The 21,875-nt window shown below is 47.9% G+C and overlaps 2 protein-coding genes across 6 annotated transcripts in view; both read left to right on the forward strand.

Moving 5' to 3' along the window:
- Positions 1–217: 217 nt before the first annotated feature.
- slx9 (SLX9 ribosome biogenesis factor) lies at positions 218–14,397 on the forward strand. Its single transcript, XM_084668456.1, has 6 exons — positions 218–754; positions 877–988; positions 7,764–7,832; positions 9,158–9,317; positions 13,244–13,312; positions 13,840–14,397. Exons 1-6 carry the CDS (start codon positions 554–556, stop codon positions 13,964–13,966), a joined length of 738 nt encoding a protein of 245 aa, XP_084524582.1. The 5' UTR covers positions 218–553; the 3' UTR covers positions 13,967–14,397.
- Positions 14,398–17,415: 3,018 nt separating this feature from the next.
- The window catches only part of adarb1a (adenosine deaminase RNA specific B1a), a 33,467-nt gene continuing 29,007 nt past the window's right edge, over positions 17,416–21,875 (forward strand). For all 5 annotated transcript variants that reach the window (XM_084668020.1, XM_084668023.1, XM_084668021.1 and 2 more), the window contains exon 1: positions 17,416–17,637. The gene's annotated coding sequence lies outside the window, so the exon portion shown is untranslated. The remainder of the gene's footprint in view (positions 17,638–21,875) is intronic.

Genomic DNA, 21,875 nt, shown 5'->3' on the forward strand with positions numbered 1-21,875 from the left:
AAAGTATTTTCACATTTCAATGATTTATGCTTGTAGAAATTCAAGTCTAAGACGTAACAGCCACCGGCTGTTAAATGTGCTTCTCCACATTAGATAAACACATTTACATATCCATAAGTAAGCAGAACTATTCTTTGAACAGGTTTTTGTATCTCGACTGCTTTGGCCAAAACACCGGACATGGATTGCTGGTTGAAATCATTTTAAATAAATCGTGTGAAACACTGTCACATGGCTAGGGCAGACAGGTAGGAGTTATGTGGTTCGTAAGGGTTTTATCCTTTTAAATAGGTCGAATTGTGGTAATTAAGGCAATTCTCTTCGTGTCCTCGGTTCCAAACACGTACAAAGACATATTTCAAAACACTTTATTTTATAAATGTATCAATTGTTATGATCTTACGCTCAGCCCGGCGTCCCATAGAGCTGCCCCAATATAGTAAACGAAGTCCGGTGCTCCACGTTGATGTCGCATGCATTCTGGTAGCTAGCTAGCTTGCTGGGGTGGTTTCAGATTTATTTAGCTAGCTGCTTGTCAAACCTAAAATTAATTATGGTTGGAAAGATAAAGAGAGTTCGCCAAAAGCTTCACCAGGGAGCTGTGAAACTTGACAGTCCAGGGAGTGGTGTCGCGAGGTCCACCTTACTTGATTTGGAAACAGCACCAATCCCTGCGGTTCCAAGTGGTTCTTTTTTTGATGTAAACAAGACCAACCTTGCATCGTCGCACGCCAAAAACGCAAAGACGACACAGGTGCATTAGCAAGTATAGATGTTAACTTACATTAGAAAGTAACGTTTAAAAAAATATTCATAATATAGAGCGAAATGAATAGCAATAGATATGCTCTCACAATTACCTTCTTTTTTTCACAGGCGTCAAGTTCTTTTCCATGTGGAATCTTTGCTGGCACGAAAATAAACCCTGAGGCTCTGGTGCAAACTTTGAAGTTTGAAGAACCTTCCAATGAGACACTTGTGAATAAAGGTACATAGCAGTAGTGGGCCTTTTGGGGGACATGGCTGCCTCTGTTCTCCTACTTTGTTCCATTATTCTCGTCTCCCACTAGGTGGCGTATGAGACCCAGGAATATAATCCATGATATCAGGCAAATTTACATCAATATCTCGTCAAATTGTAATTTAATTCAGAGTATTTGAAGGTTGTAATATGGAATGAACTTCAATAAGACTGAGAGGGAAAAGGTGAAGGCACATCATTAGACCATATGTAAATAATGAAAGAACAATGTACTGTGGTAGAGGTTTTGGGGATGAATCCATGTTTTAAATTGGACAAAGGGTGAACCCCTAATCCCTCAATTATTCTGTTTGTAGGCAAGGCTATTATTTTTTTTGTTTCACACGCATATGCCTTCCTCTTTGAAACTGTGACCTAGTCTCTCAGGCTGCAGAGATCCACCGATCTAAGGCAGAGCAGTGAGCTGCAGTGCTGCAAGAAGCCTTGCTAGACAACGGACTGGAGCTATTTTTAGACTCGCTGCAGTATAAAAAGCTCATGCATGAAATCATGGTTTAGCTGCATCAGTGTTCTCCACTTCCTTTTTGACGTCGAAGCTGGTGTTGTACGGAGGCCCAGCCGCAGCTGGGTTTCTCAGCCTTGCTCCTCGACGAGGGTCGCCTGTCCTGCAGGACTGCTCCACAGCACGTGTACGCTAGCAGCCCAGTGATCTGTAATCTACGCCTAGTTATGGCATCATTTGTTAGGTCAACTGCCTAAGTGGAGCTTGTCTAATGGCGTGGCTCTTTGATTCTTTGTTGGTGCCACAGTGGCAGCTTGCCCAGGTGTGATGCCAGTCTCCGGGGAACATCTCCCATGGCTGATTGAAATAGGTCCACTCCATGCTCCATCTTCTTCTACTACTGTTTTAGCCTAACTAAGAATGCATACGCTCTTCACTAACCAGTCTGATTACGTCATTAAGATGATTTAATTAAAGATAAAAACGACATCGCCCTTTTTTTCCTCTGGCAAGTGTTTTTGATCCCTTAAAAAGGATAAATAAATAAATACTTGTCAGAGCAGGTGGTTGCCATGGTGAGAGGCTGTTTTGCTTGTAGTGCTCTTGCGTTACCCAAAACAGCACCTGCTGTCTGTTTTACAGCCTTCCAAATATGCCCGTACACGGTGCGTTAAACATGGCAGTGATGTTGGAGGATGCTTGCCAGCTTTGGGGTTTTAGTGTGTGGGAAGAGTGGGGAACGCTGTCAGCTGACGTACGTTACACCCAGCAGAGTTGTTTGTGCTCCATTTGCTGAGTGCCTTTTGTAAGAGCAAAGTCCACAGGGGTTTATCCCCCAAATCCAGAGGTAGCCTGTTCCATCGAGCAGCTGTCCGGTTAGCCACTTCCCCTCCCGACTCTAATTATAGAATGAGCCAACAGCAGCCTCTTGTGTCTTTTCACCTCCCCCTCCCTGCCCCTCCCTGCCCCTCATCCACACACACACCCACACACACACACACATACACACATACACTTCCTCGCCCCCGGGTCCTCGTAGCGGAGCACATCAACTCTTATCAGACAGGGTTTTAATTGGATCGTTGTTGCCTAATTACTGACCTTACGACTGGAGCTCTGCCTTTGTACTGGCTGTTTTTTGGCTTTGATCAACGGGATCATCTGCCTGTGCAGATGCAGGTTTCAAACTATGTTTTAGCATGGAATGTTGAAGCAGGGAATGGAAGAAAAGGCGGCTATCCCTTTTCACAACGCTCGTTTCATGAAGGAACTGGCAGGACGCAAGCCAAGGCCTGACACAGAACCAGCCAGCATCCCAAAGAGCTCCCCCCCCCCAATGCTGAGATGGAGTGTTTGTGCCGGCAATGGAGGACTACCAAAGATCCCTCACTGACCCATATTTGTTCGACCCCCCTCCCCCTCACCACCCCCCTCAGCCTTACTCAAGCCCTTTCAAATCCAGTCAGCCAGAGCACACTCACTGTGCTCTGAGTTTGTCCTTGACACCAAATTGAAGCTGGGGGCTCGACTCGGGCCGCAGAGATTTAACCCTTTTCAAGGGCCGGTCAGCCCCCCTGCTCCCCGTGGGACAGAACGTTCAGAGAAAAGATGACCGCAGCACTGTGGTTTGTCGTCCGGCTCTGCTTTGACAAAGAGCACTCTCTGCACTTTAATTGGAGGTATCGGTGTCGGGAGCACAACCAAGCGATGGCTCCTGTTCACCTTTTGGATGGGCTCCCCCTCCCCCCCTCACACTCTTGTCCATCACGCCTCCTGACTGATAGCTGTCAGTGCAGTCAGGCAGGGAGGGGGGGGGGAGAGAGACAGGAAAACGGAATGCAATTCTCCAGCCTCTCATAATTGGCGTTATCCGTTTCACTGATGCTAAGAACCTGATGCTCCCAGAGGGAGCGGGACGGCGGTGAGGGCCCTCTGCCCACCACAAACAGCACGGAGCCCTGCTGGGGAGGTAGGGGGTCGGGTTTCACCCCTATCTGCAGTCGGGAACGCTCCAACACTGCCGCAGAGTGGAGATGCCTATCTGGCCTGTACTCTGCTGCACTGGCAGGACAACACAGTTGTTGTTTGCGCTGCGGCGGGCAGATCAAGATTGGACAGGAGCGGGCAGAGAGAGAGAGGGGGCACCAGGGTCCTGCTGAGGCCCAGAGTGAGGGGGCACCAGGGTCCTGCTGAGGCCCAGAGTGAGGGGGCACCAGGGTCCTGCTGAGGCCCAGAGTGAGGGGGCACCAGGGTCCTGCTGAGGCCCAGAGTGAGGGGGCACCAGGGTCCTGCTGAGGCCCAGAGTGAGGGGGCACCAGGGTCCTGCTGAGGCCCAGAGTGAGGGGGCACCAGGGTCCTGCCGAGGCCCAGAGAGAGGGGGCACCAGGGTCCTGCCGAGGCCCAGAGAGAGGGGGCACCAGGGTCCTGCCGAGGCCCAGAGAGAGGGGGCACCAGGGTCCTGCTGAGGCCCAGAGAGAGGGGGCACCAGGGTCCTGCTGAGGCCCAGAGAGAGGGGGCACCAGGGTCCTGCTGAGGCCCAGAGAGAGGGGGCACCAGGGTCCTGCTGAGGCCCAGAGAGAGGGGGCACCAGGGTCCTGCCGAGGCCCAGAGTGAGGGGGCACCAGGGTCCTGCCGAGGCCCAGAGAGAGGGGGCACCAGGGTCCTGCTGAGGCCCAGAGAGAGGGGGCACCAGGGTCCTGCTGAGGCCCAGACAGAGGGGGCAAGGACTGGGGAAGAATGGGCCCGTGGGTCCACCTCATTGGTTTGACCAACATATGCCCGGTGGATTGGCCTTTGGGCTAATGGAGAATATGGATTGTGATTAGTGGCTGTCGAGTCCTTTACGTTCCCACATCCGTGCCCCCTGGCAGGCTGGACAGTGAGAGGATGGAGAGATGAGCTGTGCTCTTCCTGACGGGGTCTCTAAGGTCCCTGTGGAGGTGTTATTCCCCCCCAAGGGCCCACACTGACCCCGGTGTGTTAGCTAGCTGTGCGGTCGAGGTCCAGCCCAGACCTGTCTCATCACCATGGCAGCGGCAGGAGCGCGCGCAGCTGGGAGGTGGGGAGTGCCCAGCCAGCCAGCCAGCCAGCCAGCCAGAAGCCCAGACAAGCCAACTTTACCCAGCTTCACTGCCCATTCAGACAGCCTCTCTTATTTATAGACTTGCCGTCTTAAAACAACAACAATTATTGTTATGTCTAATATCTCTCAACCATACAATCTGACTTGTCTATCACTAGGCAGTGCTTAAAGTGGAGCTCGTCTCTGTTCATCTCTGTATCAGAACCACCATTAGAACAAAGAAATGCCCTCGCTGTCTCTCTCTCTCTTTCTCTTTCTCTTTCTCTCTCTCTCTCTCTCTCTCTCTCTCTCTCTCTCTCTCTCTCTCTCTCTCTCTCTATCTCTCTCTCTCTCTCTCTCTATCACAATATCTCTCTCTCTCTATCTCTTTCTCTCTCTCTCTCTCTCTCTCTCTCTCTCTCTCTCTCTCTCTCTCTCTCTCTCTCTCTCTCTCTCTCTCTCTCTCTCTATCCCTCTGTCTCTATCTCTCTCTCGGCACCAGCTGGATGTGTGTATGGCATCACGGCTGCTAATCCGGGCGCTACGCCTCTTAAGAGACTGAGGATCTCCTAGGACAGGGGGACCCTGGTGGGAGCAGATAAGATTAGACGTGCTGTGTTACGATTCGTTGCGATCGTTATCGGAGAACAGGTGTGACTGGATCCCCCCCCCATAGGAAGCATGGTGGGGCCCCACCTCTAGCACCCCTCATCGGCATGACGACGACACCGATCGATGACATCATCGATCGGTGATCAGATGAGCTCCCCCCTGCGGCCTGCGCCCGGCACCGCGGGGCTCGTCAAACGCACCCGCGCTCATCAGGATGACACACGGGCTGTTTGTCGGCGGGCTGTTGACTAACCTTTCAACCTTGTGCGTGGCGGGGGACAGCAGTGGATCAATAACAGAAAGCATGCTATTCAGCGCACATACTAGGATGCCATTAGGACGCAGTCTGGATCTTCTCTCTGGAATGTTTAGAGTCAGTCAGCCAGAACTGCCTGGTGACGGTTTCATGTCGGAATCCAGATACTTTGTCTTTCCTTTTTACGCACTGGCGTCAGCCACCAAATGAAAGTACGTCTGGAATCAGACTGGGTGGAAAAAACCGACCCTGATTGACAAAATGTTCCAGGCTGTGGGGGAATGGGAATGGGTAGGGGGTGGGGGACCACGCGCCGGATTCCCTCGTGTGTGACTATCAGGCTGCTCCACTGCCAAGTGTTGGGAGAGACGGCTCATTTGAATATAGCAGTGAGGGTTGGTTCCATGCATACCTGGCTCCCCTGCTGCCCCTGTCACCCTAGCCACCCCCCCCCCAGTCAGACAGGAAGCTGTGCCTAATTCAACTGAGGACCCGACCGCAAGCTGCTGTCACTGTGTCAGTGTCCACATCTCGCTGTGGCGGCGTCGCGTGTTTGTGCGGCTCTCTGCTGTTCTCTACCGGGCGTCAGCGAGCACGAGGGAGACGGCAGCGTAGTCCCCGCGGGACTGTTTCAGGAGATGGCGGAAAGGAGAAGGAGAAATCGTCCCATCCCGCGAGACCTCCCCGACGAGACTCGGCTTGTGGTCTGGAAGCCGTGAGAAGAGGCTCAGGTGCATCCATTCCACCCAGCCCCCCGAGGAGGGGGTTTCCAGGGCCGCCGTACAGGCCTGTCATTGGTTTTCCCTCTCCCACACATGTGTAGATCCAGTGTGACACATTTCTCCGTCTCCTCCAAGGTTACTGGTGCGGTACATTTACATGTCCTGGACTCGCGAGGAGGCTGAACAGCAGGTCTGGGTCCAGGTGGCGTGGGCTGGTGTGTGTCTGGGGGTTATCAGAATGGGACAGACCACACCACAGAGCTCCACGTATGGAACCTGGGGAGGTCAAAGCAATGAATAAAGCTGCAGGCAGGAAGGTGGCCCTAACCTTCTCCTCTCTCCTGGAGGATTAACACGACTGTTTTGCTCCCCCCCCCTCCCCCTGCCATGTACGAGTAGCACGGCTCTCAAGGTGGCCCATCTTGACCTTAAACGGGCAGCTTAGAGCTCTCTGACATGCTAGAAGTAAACAGGACTCTCTTCCTTTTCATTTGTCCACCTCTGTCAAACCTCGTTCACCTCCTTATTCACTCAGAGGTCATTATCTGGGACACAGTAGCTTGCTTACAGGAACTTGCTGTCCAGTGAGACAAAGCGAAGCGTCCGAGCTTTGTGTGCAGGCTAGCTCAGAGTCCCCGTCTGACAACCATTCCTCCAGATGTGGTCGTCGAGGACTGCTGCATGGCTAATTACAAAAACCCATCCCATCAGCACGCTAATAATAGACCGCCGCAACACACTGACGCTTCACTTTCCTAAAGTCGAGGAAGAGGCAATCGATCAGGCTCCGCCCCCTCCGTCGGAGGGTGGAGGCTTGTATAAAGGAGGCAGCGAAGCCCTTTGATCTGCCCTTGTTGAGTCTCATGTTTCTACAGCACCTTTCTGGAAGAGCAGAGAACTTTCGGCTCTACTGAAGCTCCAGGTGTTTTTCTCCCTCTCGTCTCCCCGCCCTCATATCCCATGTGATTGAGAGGGAGATGACCGACACTCTGACCGTACCCCATAAACGCTGTAGGAAGCCTGCGTGGGTGTGATGAGCTCTGCCCCCCACCACACACACACACACACACACCTTCCCTCAGCTCATATCAGAGTGTGTTCATCGCTCAGGAAGGGCTGGGGTGGAAACAAACGGAGACTTTGCTCCCCACACACTCTCCACAACAGCCACACACACACACACCCCCTGCTCAGTCCCAGTGCGCTACAGCCCTGGGGACCTCAAGGTGGTCGTCCTGATAGGAAAACAGTTTCCATCCCTGTGCAGGATGTTTTTCCCGCGAGGGGTGGAAACAGAGACGGTCGGTAGCGTTCCCCTCCCTCTCCATCTGCCTCGGCTCGTCCTGTCACTCTGCACGGGGAGAGACGCCAGTCACATGGGCGCCGTGTCCCCACGGCAACACTTCCTGTCGCCCCCGGTTTCAGCTCATCAAGGGGTCTTTTCAACTGCCTTTTAGAACGCGGTGGCAGTGCGTGCGTGACGCGTTTGATCCCGTGTGTGTCTGTGCTGATTTGTGTGGATGCCTGTGATCCTGGGTTCCTGAGCGTCCGTCCGTGTGTGTGCTCCTGATCCTGTACCGTGAGGTGGGAGCAGGGTAACAGCGCACTTGTCCCCTGTGTGTCTCCAGGCCCAGAGGACAAGAAGCAGCAGTCGAAGAAGGAGAAGATGAAGGAGAGGAGAGATCGCTGGCTGAACAGTGAGTAGCACGCAGCGGCCGCCCGGCCCCACACCACCACAGCCCTCTGAAGAGCTCCGGCCACGGCTTACCATCAGCAACCCCCTGCCTCAGGCTCCACGCCACACACTAACAGCTCTTAAAGTGTCCTTTTGAATTGGGGATGTCAAAGTTCATAGACGACAGAGTGCGAGCAGCCCAAGGTGACATTTTCAAAGGGTTTGTTTGTGCCCTAGGACGGATAGCTCAAGGACAGCGGGTTGTCCGGGCGAAACGACCAAAGGAGCCAGTCTTGTCTCTGTAATTACACCCCCCCCCCCCCCCACCAGCAACACCACCACCTCTTCCTCTATAATTGTGATCACTGGTAACTAAATCTGCTGATCCGATCAATTCCCAAAGAACCCTAGACGTTTCCTCTGTGCATATAATTAGGAGCTAATGGTCCTTTTGACTGTCTCTGAAACCCGAGACAGGCACCATGGTTCGACAGTTTTCGGAATGAACAAGGGTTGTGGGGAATCTTATAGCTTTTTTGTTATGAACACTACTGTATTGTCGGAAAATTGGATGGGGTGGTTTCTGTACTATGCATGCTTAGAGCGTTTGACTGTGTGCATGTTAAGGTCTGTGCCAAGCTTCTAAATATGAACCTGAATCCAGAGTCAAACTATTCTTTGCTGTCGAGCTATATGAGCTGTGAGTCACCTCAGCGCATCCTGCTTATTATCTCATTAACCACAGGAAGAAATGTCTTAAAAATCGTAAAGTTTTAAATGGGCCTACATTTTCACCTGTTCTTGCACTGTTTGCCTGTGTCACTGACATCTGGTTTAGATATCTGCCTCCTCTTTGATCATGATGTTTATCGAGGGCTGTGATGGATTCCGTTCTACTCACTTCCCTTCATAAATTGAAGTCACTTAAAATGGGCATAACTCAACATTAAATCAGAAGCTAACCAAGTCAGGATTTACAGAATGTAGGATTTTCTTTTGTATTTGAACCAGAGAATCCCAAGATGGCACCATGTGAAACCTGGGTGTACACAAACACACAAGCACCACTGGCTTCAAACTAAACTGCCTCTGAAAGTTTGAAAACCACATTAATGATGCGGTAAACACTGTGTCCGTGAGGAACTGAGCCGCCTTCTGTGTTTACCCAGTGTAGATTGTGTGGGATTTCTGCCTGATAATGAGGTTCCCGTTTGGGACCTGTTCTATGTGCCAGGTAAACCAGACTAAAGCCATGCGGAGATGGACGTTATTTCTCCAGGTGTCTGAAGCCGTCTGCTGTCTCTGTGCTGTCTCTGTGCCCTCCCTCCCTCCCTCCCTCCCTCCCAGAGATCAGCTCCATCAAACTGGCGCGGGAGCAGCAGGTGGCGCAGGCCAAGCGGCAGGCCATGCCTGTGGTGGGCGACATGCGGCCCCTGGCGGATGCCCTGCCCCAACTCTCCCAGCTCCTCCCTTCCACCAAGACGTCCACCCGCAGGAAGAACAGAGTGTGAGTAGCCCAAGGTTCGAACACCTGGCCGGGTCACCACTGCTGCTAAAGCCATGGGTGCAGTTCAGAACCTCAGGAACATCAATCGTTGGATTTTTGTCAACTCAGAATTAAGTTCGATTTGAAGGTCAAGTCTGTAAAGATGGTACTGTATGTGTCATGGAAGTATTCAAAATCTAGTTGCAATTGATTCAGGAGCTTATCAATGTCAGGTCATCAAGTGAACTCATAGTATGGATTTTACTACTGCAATTCTAATTAGAATCAGAGTAAATTACAGTCAAAATCAAGTCAATGGATGGTCTGGTCTATCATCCTTAAATATACAGATAGTAACAACATTGTATAACTGGGCCTCTCCAGTTAGATTATATATGGTAGGGCCACTGTTAATAACCAATGACATTGGTGCCATAGGGTGAGCAATGTCTGAGATTGTGTTTGTCTGTGAGTGTTAAAAACACTTAGCTGTCATATGGTCCATCCCTTCTGGCTCCCCTCCACAGTCTCAACTTTGTGTTAACTAAGTGCCTTTCATTCACTGGTATGGGTCATTCTTAGCATTTTAGTCAAACAAATGCGAGACCTTACGTGATGGCATGGCTGCCGGTTTGAAACCGACACCCCTCCCTGACCTTGGCGTTGTGTCGGGGGGGGGGGGGAGCTGGGGTAACAGAGCTCGCTCCAGGACTGACATCCACAGCTCACCCCTCCACTCAGCGGGGGAACCCAGAGTAGCACAGCACTCTAGGGGATGGTTAGGACCAGCACCACGGGGGGGCTCTGGACCTTCACCAGGCTGACCGGGACAGGGTTTGGACCGGGACAGGGTTTTTACACTAAACTGAACACAAAAGAAACCTCAAATCAAGCCCATTTAACAACAGCATTTGACCCGAGCGGTGTACAATTTAAAATAGCCAAACCCATAAAACAACACAGCACAAAGACAAAAGACCAGGATCACAGGCAAAAAGACCAGGATCACAGGCTAAAAGACCAGGATCACAGGCAAAAAGACCAGGATCACAGGCAAAAAGACCAGGATCACAGGCAAAAAGACCAGGATCACAGGCAAAAAGACCAGGATCACAGGCAAAAAGACCAGGATCACAGGCTAAAAAGACAAGACAAAAAGCCGTTGTCTTCAAAAGGTAATACGGCAGGTAAATCAAGTCAGATCGAATCAGAGATATTTTCAATTATCCTGCCACTGCTGGGTTGTGAATGCAACGAGGCACTTTTAGTGGGCTTCCATGGTGAGGAGTGGGGTGGTATTCAGTGCTCTAATCCAGCCCCTGGCTGCAGGCACCGTGTGAGGCTTGCTTTATTGTGATGGGCAGTTTTTCACTTGGGTTATAAATGTCTGGACGGAGCGCGTGCTGACGCCTCATCTCCTCATGCGCAGCAGCGGCCTCAGCCCCTTTACACCTCGCACGAGCAAACACAGGGACGTGCCATGATCTCAAAGGAGATGCATTCGAAAATATGAAAGTCCCATATTAGCTTGAAGAAAAGAAAGAAAGAAAAATCGACCCGGATTCTACACCTAATGATGGTCTTCACACCTTTCTACCATGGTGCTGATCCCTGTGGTTAGTGCTCAGACGTTCAGTCCTGGGTTTCCCCTCAGAGGCCTGGTTGCCAGGCAGTGGGGATCTGCAACACGGGTGCTTACTCGTCTTGCCTGGGAAGTTTGAGGGCACCATCAGTGAAGTCAAGAATAAGTCTAGAGATGACTCATGCTGTAATGCCACATTTGATTAGGTAAATGACTTGTTTGTTTGCTGAATGTCAGATTAGTGGTTCTTGAGGTCACATGAAGTGTTATTAGGTTAGACATTATGGAGATGATTGTTATTTTATGTTGGTACATGAGGAAAGTTCCAAGATCACAATTTCTAACATTTAACCCTTGTGTTCTCCTCGGGTCATTCTGACCCATCAGTCATTGTGACCCACCGTCGTTTGCGACAACTTTACCGCATACAAAAACAAAGTGAAGCATTTTCTTTTAACCGTTGCGCTGTCTCAGACCCCCCACATTACTAAGAAACTAAGAAAATTAATTGTATTTGCTTTTGTATTGGGTAAAATTGGGTAAACACAACGATGGTTCGTTATGAACCTTTTGGTCATGTGACCCGAAGGCAGCACAAGGGCTAAACACCATTTAGAGACAATACACCAGTGGTTCCCAACCCTGGTCCTCAGGGCACCCCTGTCCTGCATGTTTTAGATGTGTCCCTGCTCCAACACACCTGATTCAAATGAATGGTCAAAAGCAGGCTTCTGCAGAGCTGGATGACAACCCATTCATTTGAATCAGGTGTGTTGGAGCAGGGAAACATCTAAAACATGCAGGACAGGGGTGCCCTGAGGACCAGGGTTGGGAACCACAGCAGTACACCATTTAAACAAACATTTTCCATATGTATGTATGTTGCCATCATGTCAATGCATGTGGTTCTTTTCGCATCGACACGCTGTGCTGTTTGTGCGACTGACGGGCAAAGGCTGTGAAACAGGGAAGGTAACCAGAGCCAGGGGCTGGGATGTCACGGTGCTAATACAAGACGTGCTCATTACCCCTGTCTGAGACACCCGAGTGGCTCCCTGTCTGAGGAGATCAGGGGGCGCGCGGCAAAACCAGCTGGGGCGCTTTTCAGCATCAACGACTTGTTTACCTGTGAGATTGACGTCTTTTTTTCCGAGTGAGAGCTAGATGTTGTCGGCTCCCTTCCCCCCCCTCCCTCCCCCCTCCAGACAGTTTGTCAGACACCTTCAGAACAGAGGGGTGTGAGGATGACTGTATGCATGTCTGCAGCAGCCCTTCGACAACTATCATTATTTTTGTACGTTTTTTTTTCTGGATCAAAACTGTATAGCAGAACTAGTCAGCGCGCATCCTCTTTTTGGTTGCCAAAAGTATCGAGTTTACTGCCTCATCCCATCTGTGTTATTACAGGCAACGTAGATATTTATGATATCATTTTTTCCCCCTGCTGAAGTGTTGAACCTGCCTGTGCTGTGGGCCTCCAGAGCTGTGTTCATTACAGCATGTGTGTCTCTGTTTACCTCCTCGGCCCTCTGTTCAGCTGCACGTGTTGCCGTGACCCGAAAAAAACCCTCACCCACAACATAACAATGCTACCCACATAGACACCATGTTTACATCTCTCTCCCTCTGATGGATCGCTCCTTGTGTCTACCTGACCGTCTCATGGATTTGTGCCGATCCTGTACATCCCAGCCCCTGTTTCTGACAAGGGCCATTGCAGGATGTTGCTAATGCTCTGCAAGTGCTGAACTTTGTGTGTGTGTGTGTGTGTGTGTGACTTCACTGACTATTCATCTGTTCATTTAAATGTTTAAACCTGGTCTCCGGTTATGGTCTGCACCCGGGTGCATCATCAACTGTCTCTGGAATAGGGGAACCCTCGCTGCTCTTCCTGAGGTTTCTTCCTTCTTTTGAGTTTTTTGGGACTTCTTTTGTAGGATGGAAATAGGCTCTGATCTGTAAAGCCGTCTGTGACCTTGCTTGTTAAAGGGCCAAACGCATCAGATTTGATTTGAAGAAGGAGAAAAGATGCTGAACATGAAAAAACTGTTCACCCACCTTCACAAAGCATCTCTCTGTGGTAACTTGGGAGATCAAATATACATTTAAATGAAGGGAGGTGTGTTTCAACCCACAAGGGTCATTGTAGGCCGGAGTAGCCGATTGTGGGTCAAGCCCAGTTGGATCTATCATATTTCAGATACATTATGCTTGGTCGAACTGGCAGGTCTGCAGACGTGGGCTCTTAACAGGATTGCAGGCTCAGGTCCTTGAACCCATCTCTGGTTGCTTAGTAGCGTCTTTTAACCTACCCACAGTCCTTTTCAACCCTGGTCATCTCCGGAACTTTCTCTTCCCTGTTCAGGCCTGTGAAGAAGAAGCCAGAACCCACGGACTTCAGCCTGATGAAGGCTTCTCAGAAACGCAAGCTCATGTAAGTCACTCTAACCTCGGGCTAACCCTGCCAAATCTGCCAGCCCTTAGTGTCACGGCCACATCCGTGCGCCCACTGGTGTTTTTGGTTTTGCCCTATCCTAGTGTTCCCTTTCTGATTGTTTTCACCTGTGTCTCGTACAGTTCTCGTTAGTTTCATTGTGTCCACCTGTGTGTCGTTTGGTTCTGTGTATTTAGGTTCCTGTTTTGTGTCCAGTCTTTGTCTTGTCCTTGTTGTTACTACGACCTGTCTGTGTGAGTACCCTATTTATTCCCTGTTTTCGAGAAGAAAGCCCTTTGTTTTCAGTATGGCTGCGTACTCCCTTGCATCTGGGTCCTACCCCTCCTCACAACCTGACACTTAGCAGCTACTATGCCCCCGAGTCTGGCCCCCTTTAAATGCTACAAACATGTATTCAAAGACCTGATTTTGACACATATAACAGCAGGTTATTTGCATCCTTCCCAGGGCCACCAGAGTAAACTGACCAGTCAACCTCTGAACCTGTGTCTTTGTTCTCTTTGTAGCGAGGCCGAGACGAGTCGGTTTAGCGAAGCCGTGAAAGACCTGGCCTCCAACACCAACCCTCTGGCGGCCATCAGTGAACACCTGAGGAAGAGGATGAGGCAGGAGGAGGAGCAGGGACCCAGCTAACTCCTGGAGAGGAGCGGCCCTGGCCTGCAGCACAGCTGGGGCGCGGCTGACTCCTGGAGAGGAGCGGCCCTGCAGCACTGCTGGGGCGTGGCTGACTCCTGGAGTGACCTGCGTGCCACTGCAGCAGAGCAGGTCCCAGAGACATTGCAAAAGCCCCCTGCCTTTATTTAAGGAACTCCCCCGACACCCCACCATCCATTCTGTCATCCTTCCAAATGCCAGATAAAACTGTGTTGGTTGAATTGGTAGTATTCAATGTACACTAGAACGGTAAGACACCAAGGTCGACAAAGGTGCCGTTTCAAAGGATCATATTAATGTGTAGCTGAGGATTCCAGACTGCATTGATGAGCTACCATATTGTCTCTCCTTGAATTTTCTTACTGTATATCTTCCACTTTTCTTAGCAGTAATAAATTGCTGTATATAAAAAACTGTCAGTTTTTTTGCACACTTTGCACACAGGAAATGCTTCAGGTTTCAGGAAAGGGTCTATGCAGCCCATGCTTACGCAAGATAACCCAGGACACCCAACCGCCTTATCTACTTATGACTTCAGGTTTTCTGTCCCTGCACTTCAATGTAATGAGAGAACGCAGATTTTGTCGTCATTCAATGGAAGACGGCTGTGTCTATTGTTGCCAAAATATTTAGTGAATTACTTATTGACTATAAATGCTACTGGCATTTCCTTATGAATATGGAATGCATCTTGTGGCCAAAGTTCCTCTATATAACCATGAAAACTAGGCATGTAATTGATGAAAAGTAACCCAACATGATCTAGGACCCACCAGCCTGGAATCTTCAGCGTGGAAGGAAGAAGCCCAGGAGGAAGTGTGAGAAGGATCCTTCAGATGCTAAGAGAGAATAGACTACAGCTGTGAAAAGGAGGGGGGGGGGGCAGTGTGGAAGAAAGGGCTGTGAAGAGAGAATGGAAAGAAAGGGGCTCCTCTGCTCCCCATCCAGGCTTCAATATGATTCAATTGAATTGAAGGGGGGGGGGGGAAACAATCAATAGCTTCAGCTCAGGCTTGGACCATTAGAGTCCATTAATAATGCATGATAGGGGGGGGAAGATGAGTGTTGGGTGAGAAGTAATCAGAGCTCAGCAGTGCACACCCCTCCACATGTGAAAGGGCATTCTGCCCTCCATATCTGCATAGATAAGAGACAGCCTTACACTCAGGGCTAATGGGAGACATGGGTTTTCCGTTGGGTGTTTACAATGTCTGTTTACAGTGTCCAAATGTTAAACTATCATCTTCCACATACACTGCATCTAATAAGGCATTCCTGATTAGGCTGTTAAACTTCAAAATACCCAGGTATTTCTGCCACAGTGGGAGACTTGTGTATTGGCTCTCCAACTGAAGGCTCAAAAGTGAGCAAGAGCGTGCTGGTGCTGTGGGCCCGGTGATGTGTGAGCAAACGGGTGCGCTTGATCAGTGCTACTGCCACATCTCGCTGCTCCTATTCCAGGCCCAAGCCCTCGGGTCCATGCTGGATGGCCCCTCGCCCTCACACGCTTTCATTCTGTCCCTCCTCCCTCTGTCTGCCTCTCTCTCCCCAACACAAGGATGTCAATAATGGGCATAAAAATATAACTATGGAACACATTGCTGCCAAACCAATCCATTTTGGAGGGTGGAACACATTGTATCTGGCTACATTGGTTATTGACAAGTCTGACTGCTTAGTGGAACAGTGATCTAATTATGCTATCGCAAAGTGTTCAGTGAGGAATTTTCTGATGTTAATCTGGAAAATATATTGTAGTACTGGTAATGCAGCAATTGAATCATAGCATTGTTTGAAAAAAAAAAAAAAAAACTTCTAGAACTCCATCTCCAGAGCAGTTTGTAGATAGCCAAGGCAGAAAAGATGCTTTAGTGTTTTAATCTGATTTTCAATTTGTTGCCCTACTTAGCTCTATTTCTTATGTATGAGTCATAGGTCTGTCTGTGGGCCTATTCTATCATGGTCCTTGTACTACACAGACGCCCACTAGTTACTAATGAGGAGAACAGGCAGCATTATTCAGTCCTGACACAAGGGAGGCTTTGGTAATGAAGGCTTGTTCTTCATCTGCTGCATATGTAGCTGCACCCCCTGACAGAGAGATGCTCCTGTCCCTGGAGTTGACATGATGGCAGATTCCAAGCACATTCTGGCTTGGCAACCCAGTTGTAAGATGCAGTCTTCAGAACGTGGGGAGTGAGTCATTGATGGTTAGGCAGAGGGCACCCTTTTAATAGCATCCCATATAGCAGACACCCATATGAGTGTGCTGTTTGGTGTGGACAGATGTGTATTCCCTGCAGTCTGGGCTTACTACAGGCACATTGGCCAACCTGACAACCAGCTGTCTACAAAAGCAGAGCTGAGTCAGTGTCTTGTAGCAGCAGTGTCTACAACTGTGTCTACAGTGCCTGGGATCAGTCCACACCATGTGAAATGATCTTAGTTCACATATAAACCAATTAACTGTTTATTGATTTGAATTTTGTTGCTTAGATTTCCAAGTTACCGTCCCCATGTTGGCAAACAGCTGACGTGTCTGTGAGTCAACCTTGGAAGTGCTTGGCTGGGAATATCTGAGTGGAATATCTGACCTATAAAAATGTAATGAGTTTCCTCTGAGTCCTAATTTATCCATGTTACAAGGATAGAGAGCAATGCTAAAACAACGCCTGCTATTATTTCCAGATGTTTCAGTTTTGCCTATGAGTTAATTCATTTTTTGTGTGGATTTTATAGATTGTGTGGATCTCTTCTAAAGTACCTTTCCTACTATGTCAAATAAACAATGCCATATGTGTATGTGTGCACATATTGTATAGACATAAATGTGTTCAGAATGGGTTGTGTTTCTAGACGTAGCACCCTGTGACCAGCAGACAGATTTAGTGTTTCTCCAGCAAAAACAAATTTACATTGCTACATAAGCCTACATATTTTCTTTCAGGATTTACAGTTCAGAACAATGCCGTGGGGAACCGTTCATGACTGAGAAGCGAGGATAGAAATCAAGCACACAACGCATCCTAAGTCTTCAATTCATCCATGGTTTAAATATGTAGCCAATAGATTGTTTGCCAATTATGGTGACGTTTGTTTGGTCTGCTGCAGGTTGCCTATCAAAGCAGCACCTGAATCTTGTTAGGACGTTTCACGCTGAGTTGACAAATACACACATTTATAGGTAATAATGTGTACAATAATTGTGTGGGTTACACATGGCAATAAACAGTATGCCTTCAAAATAAGGATGATTATGTCCAATCACAATTTCCTGGTACCTTGTCAACGCGTAATGCGCCAATCTCGCTTCATATACTTGTTTCCACCTCTTTTTTTCTGATCCAATCAGAAAGGGCTGCTTTCGACCATGATGCATTATGATAAATATCGGCGGAGGAACCTTGTTCTAACGATTCCTTACCCAATGAATGCAGTAGTTTTTATTTCGCTCGCTGCGTAGGTTATTTTGGCAAGCAGCTAACCCATTTACCACCATTGTTGGATCTCGTGACATCCTATCCAGCGTACGGAAAGCGACCGCACCGTCAGCTAGAACTGTCAAACGAGTCGTGAGCGCAATACAACGTTGGACAAGAGACAATTCACCAGGTTCTGATAAGAATATACCCTTTCAGCAAACCGATACCGTGAGTACTAATGAATCCGATTTCTCATTGACGTATGAACAGTTATTCTGGGTCTTTCACGATCAGTGGCTCCTTAAATAGCGCCTCAGAAGATATATACATTTCAGGCTGCACCGCCGCATGCTCTTTAATTATCATTTTATTTCGTTTTACCCATTCACCATTCGAGTTGAGCGTATTTCAGACATTATTGCTCCAGTTACTAGTGTGGCTCCGACCTCATGCGCTGTTTCTGTATATTAATTTATTTAATGCAAACATCAGTTGCATATATAATTGTATTCAATTACAGTTTCACACTCAAAAAAACAACACAGAAACCAGTAAGTCTTTGACAATTGCTGTTACATATAGGCTGCTGTTAAAGACATCTGGTCATCCTAGTACAGCCAGGTAAACATAGTTACTCAAAATGTTAATTTCAAGACTACAACGTTTCAAGCCAGATGGTCTTTATTTGGTGTTTATTCTTAGAATCAGCGTCAGGCACCATTTGAAAAATCACCTTTGCACTTTTTAAGATAACTTAAAACAACCTATTCACTTCAGAGGAAGAAGTAAGCTATGTTAACATTTCATTTAATCACACATCACCTCCATGAATGTCAAACAGAGATGTTCAGTCATGTTTGGAGGAAAAACAAAACAATCCATTGACGTGGGCAGTGGAAGTTCAACTAACTAAATAAAGGTAAAACAAATAGTTCTGTGGACAAGAATCAATGCCCTTTCTGTTTGTCATTTTGACGAAATGTGCTTCTGGCAACCAACATGCTTATCGACTATTGGGCGTGTGATGCACGATCAAGGACAGTGATCTGTGCACACTGTCTGATGTGACAAGCAGTTTATTACCTTGTTTTTGTTTTGCAGAATTGATGAAACTTCATAGAAATGTCATAGAGGTCACTCAAAAACACAAAAAGACAACATACTGTCTTTGATGCATTCTGAATGCAGGCCCAAATTGCACTCAATTAACAAACAAAATGTTGTAATAACAAAATGTTACATATGTTTCTGTATCCATTTTTGAGCTTGCGTATGTCAAATCAACACACACAACCCCATGAACCTGCAACACATGATACAGCCACAGCAAGATGTACTAAATCAAATGACCTGGAATGCAGCTAAGTCTGTAGTCTAAAAAATATATAATTTTTGAGTCAATTACTTAAAAACACAGGACACAGTATTGTTATGTTCAGATTGCCACAGGCATTTTCTCTCATCTTCTGCAGATGGCCAAGCAAGTAATTGCATGTACATGTACACAAATAGAACTAAAGAGCAGACTTGAGAAAATGGTTGGTCAAGTGTGTGTTTTGAAAAGGGTTGTAATGGTTACTGCATGGTCGTTACCAGCAATTTTGTAAAAAAAAAAAAGAAGACTGTACTTATGATGTGCTTTAGCCCACAACAAATTCACAGAAAATGCCTAATACAAAGAAAGAAATATACAAATGATTCAATTGTGCACTATGACCCTTTCCAGAGTGTCACCACCTAGATTTGGTTCTTTTTAATCCCCTTTAATGCAGTCCACAGCATCTGATATACAAACGAATGATTGTAGAACCCAGGGATTTAGTGGACAAGGGACTAACAGGGATTAAGAGGCAAAGATGGGCAGTCTGAATGGTAGGTTAAGGATTTAGGAGAGCTAGTGGTGAATGCAGACTAACTAATATGTCTGTCTTGGGGACCTGACGTAAGCCAGTTCCCCCTAATGCAGAGTTGGTCATTGTTTATCTGAGGCTTCTCATTTGAGGACATGTCACTGGACAGCATACTGCTGAAGGATTAAAGATCTTTCACATTCGTCAGCACTGATATGGAAGATTGTGTTAAAGAAAAACAACATAGTGTTATTTCTTTATTGATCTACCAAACGATTCCGTATTTGAACATTAGGAACCTTGCAGCTACAATGTACATCACATTGTAAGAGTGAACACATTGTGAAGGCAGGTTAGTCATTTTCACACCACTCTTAAGATTTATTTAGCTGAAGTCACTGGAGTATTTATAGTGTCGAGGTGACGTCAGGGGTTTGTATTTTGGGTGTGTCAGCCCATTACAACCTTTTCCATTCTCGCTCCGATAGTAGAACAGTGCAGCAAGTGAACAAAACCACGATGAAAAACCTCGCTGCAGAACCACTCTGTCACAGAACCACTCATGCTTAAATGGCGTTTAATAACACGTTTGAAACCTGCGAATCCCTCTCAATAAGTAATGAGAGCTGCTGTTCTTGTGAGCATACTTTGTCAGACATCGGCCACCGACTTGAAATTGAAGGTGAAAAAGTGCTTCCACTGTGGTATTGCAAAGTGACGGATACTGCACCCTGTATTGTACTGTATGAGTGATTCTTATCATGATGTTTGATGGCATCTGGTTGCCCCCCCCCACACCACACACACCCTCCTGAAGTGATCTTGGAAGTGAGAGAGAGGAACGAGGAACACACTGTCTGCAGATGAACGGAAGTTCAAGTTCAGTTCCGAAGAGAGGGAGAAGGGGAATTACGACTGTAATCTGCGCTGGAGGAAACTTGGAAGAGGGAGAAAAAGAGAGCGAGGTAGAGGGAGTGAGAGAGATAGCGACAGGCGTGCAGGGGAGCAGTAGGGATGAGAGTGCAGCTTTTCAAAAATCTCGATGACAGTGTCCCGCTGCTGATACGGGGACAAAAGCAGAGGCCTTATCTCCAGAGCAGTGAGGAGAGCGTCTGATGGCTGAACGCAGGGAGGCCTGTGCTTAGGGAGTCAGATGGCTGAGCGGTGAGGGAGTCAGGCTTGGAATCAGAAGGTTGCCGGATTGATTCCCCGCCATGCCAAATGACGTTGTGTCCTGGGGCAAGGCATTTCACCCTACTAGCTTCGGGGGGAATGTCCCTGTACTTACTGTAAGTCGCTCTGAATAAGAGCGTCTGCTAGATGACTAAATGTAATGTAGTGTTCAGGAGGTTGCCAGCCTCCCCTCCCAGACTGGCACGATCACAGCGTGGCGGTCTAGTCCACGTGTGGATTATGATCCTGCCGTGAAGCCAGTATGTCACAAAAAAAAGACACAACAAGAGGGCATCAGAGAAAAACTCACCATGATGGGTGCTTGAAGGGCCAACATGCCCTGGAATAGCAATGATGACATTAAACCAATTTGCAAACATGTCTTTTTGCATTATTCTGAGCCATTATTTAAAATAGAGTGATTTACCACTCTAGAGGCTGGCCTTCATTAACTTGCTAATAGGGAGAGAAAGCAAGAGAGCTCTCCGTATTGGAGGCAATCACAAAGGCTAATATTAGCTCTGTTGGAGCGCTGTGGGAAGAGAGCCGAACGAGTGGACCGACTGCTGACTTCCACCTCTCTTTCCTTTAAGGCTATATTTCACCTTAGAAAAACATAAATTGAGCAATGACTCCATTCCGATTCAAGTGTCATTCCATCCTGGAGTGGTATTTTGAGTTGAAATGAATCAAGTTGTGTTTCAGGGATCTGAGTGATGACTAGCTTGTTGTTAGAGCGCTGTAGCTTTCTTTGAGTAGGTGTGAACTCCATGCGTCCCCATGGCTTCCAGGGACAGCCTTTGTAACGAGCCCTGACTTGCAGCACCATCCCACCCGAAGAAGGCATAGCTGAAGCTTCAGAGTGAAAGCAGATAAAGATGTATTTTCAAAAACGTGTTAAAATAAAAAAATGATTATTCATTCACCGAATAATAATTCACAGAGAAAGGAAGCTCTGAAGCTACATAGTTTAAGCAGGTCAAGATTTATGAGAAAGAAATCTCTGAGTGTGCGTTTTTGTCGCCTGCACATGGTGGATAAATATCGATAGAATCTAGCTTTTTTTTTTGGTAAGGCTACACGTGCTTGATGCTGTATTCTGTTTCGACGCATCACTGCGCACAGTGTTTCAGTCAGTGCAGATCAGTTCCCATCTGCATGGCTGGTTTTGTTCTTATTTGGAGGTCTTGGAGAGGTCCTGCAAGGTCCGGTTGAGCTCCTGTTGCTGTATTTCAATGATTCATAAGCCAGCTCTTTGATAGAGGCACCGACAGGGTCGAGAGACTCCGAGCTTATTAAACATCTCCCCCAACACTCAGATCCTATCTGCTCAATCATTTATCAGCCCTCCATGTGAGGCCCTATCATCTTTACCTTGCTACCAACGTGCACACGCACATACACACATACAGTGCAGTCTTGCATACACACGCTCACACACCC

Source organism: Hypomesus nipponensis, chromosome 12, assembly GCF_054491055.1.
Source record: "Hypomesus nipponensis isolate SF chromosome 12, ASM5449105v1, whole genome shotgun sequence".
NCBI classification, from domain to species: Eukaryota; Metazoa; Chordata; class Actinopteri; order Osmeriformes; family Osmeridae; genus Hypomesus; species Hypomesus nipponensis.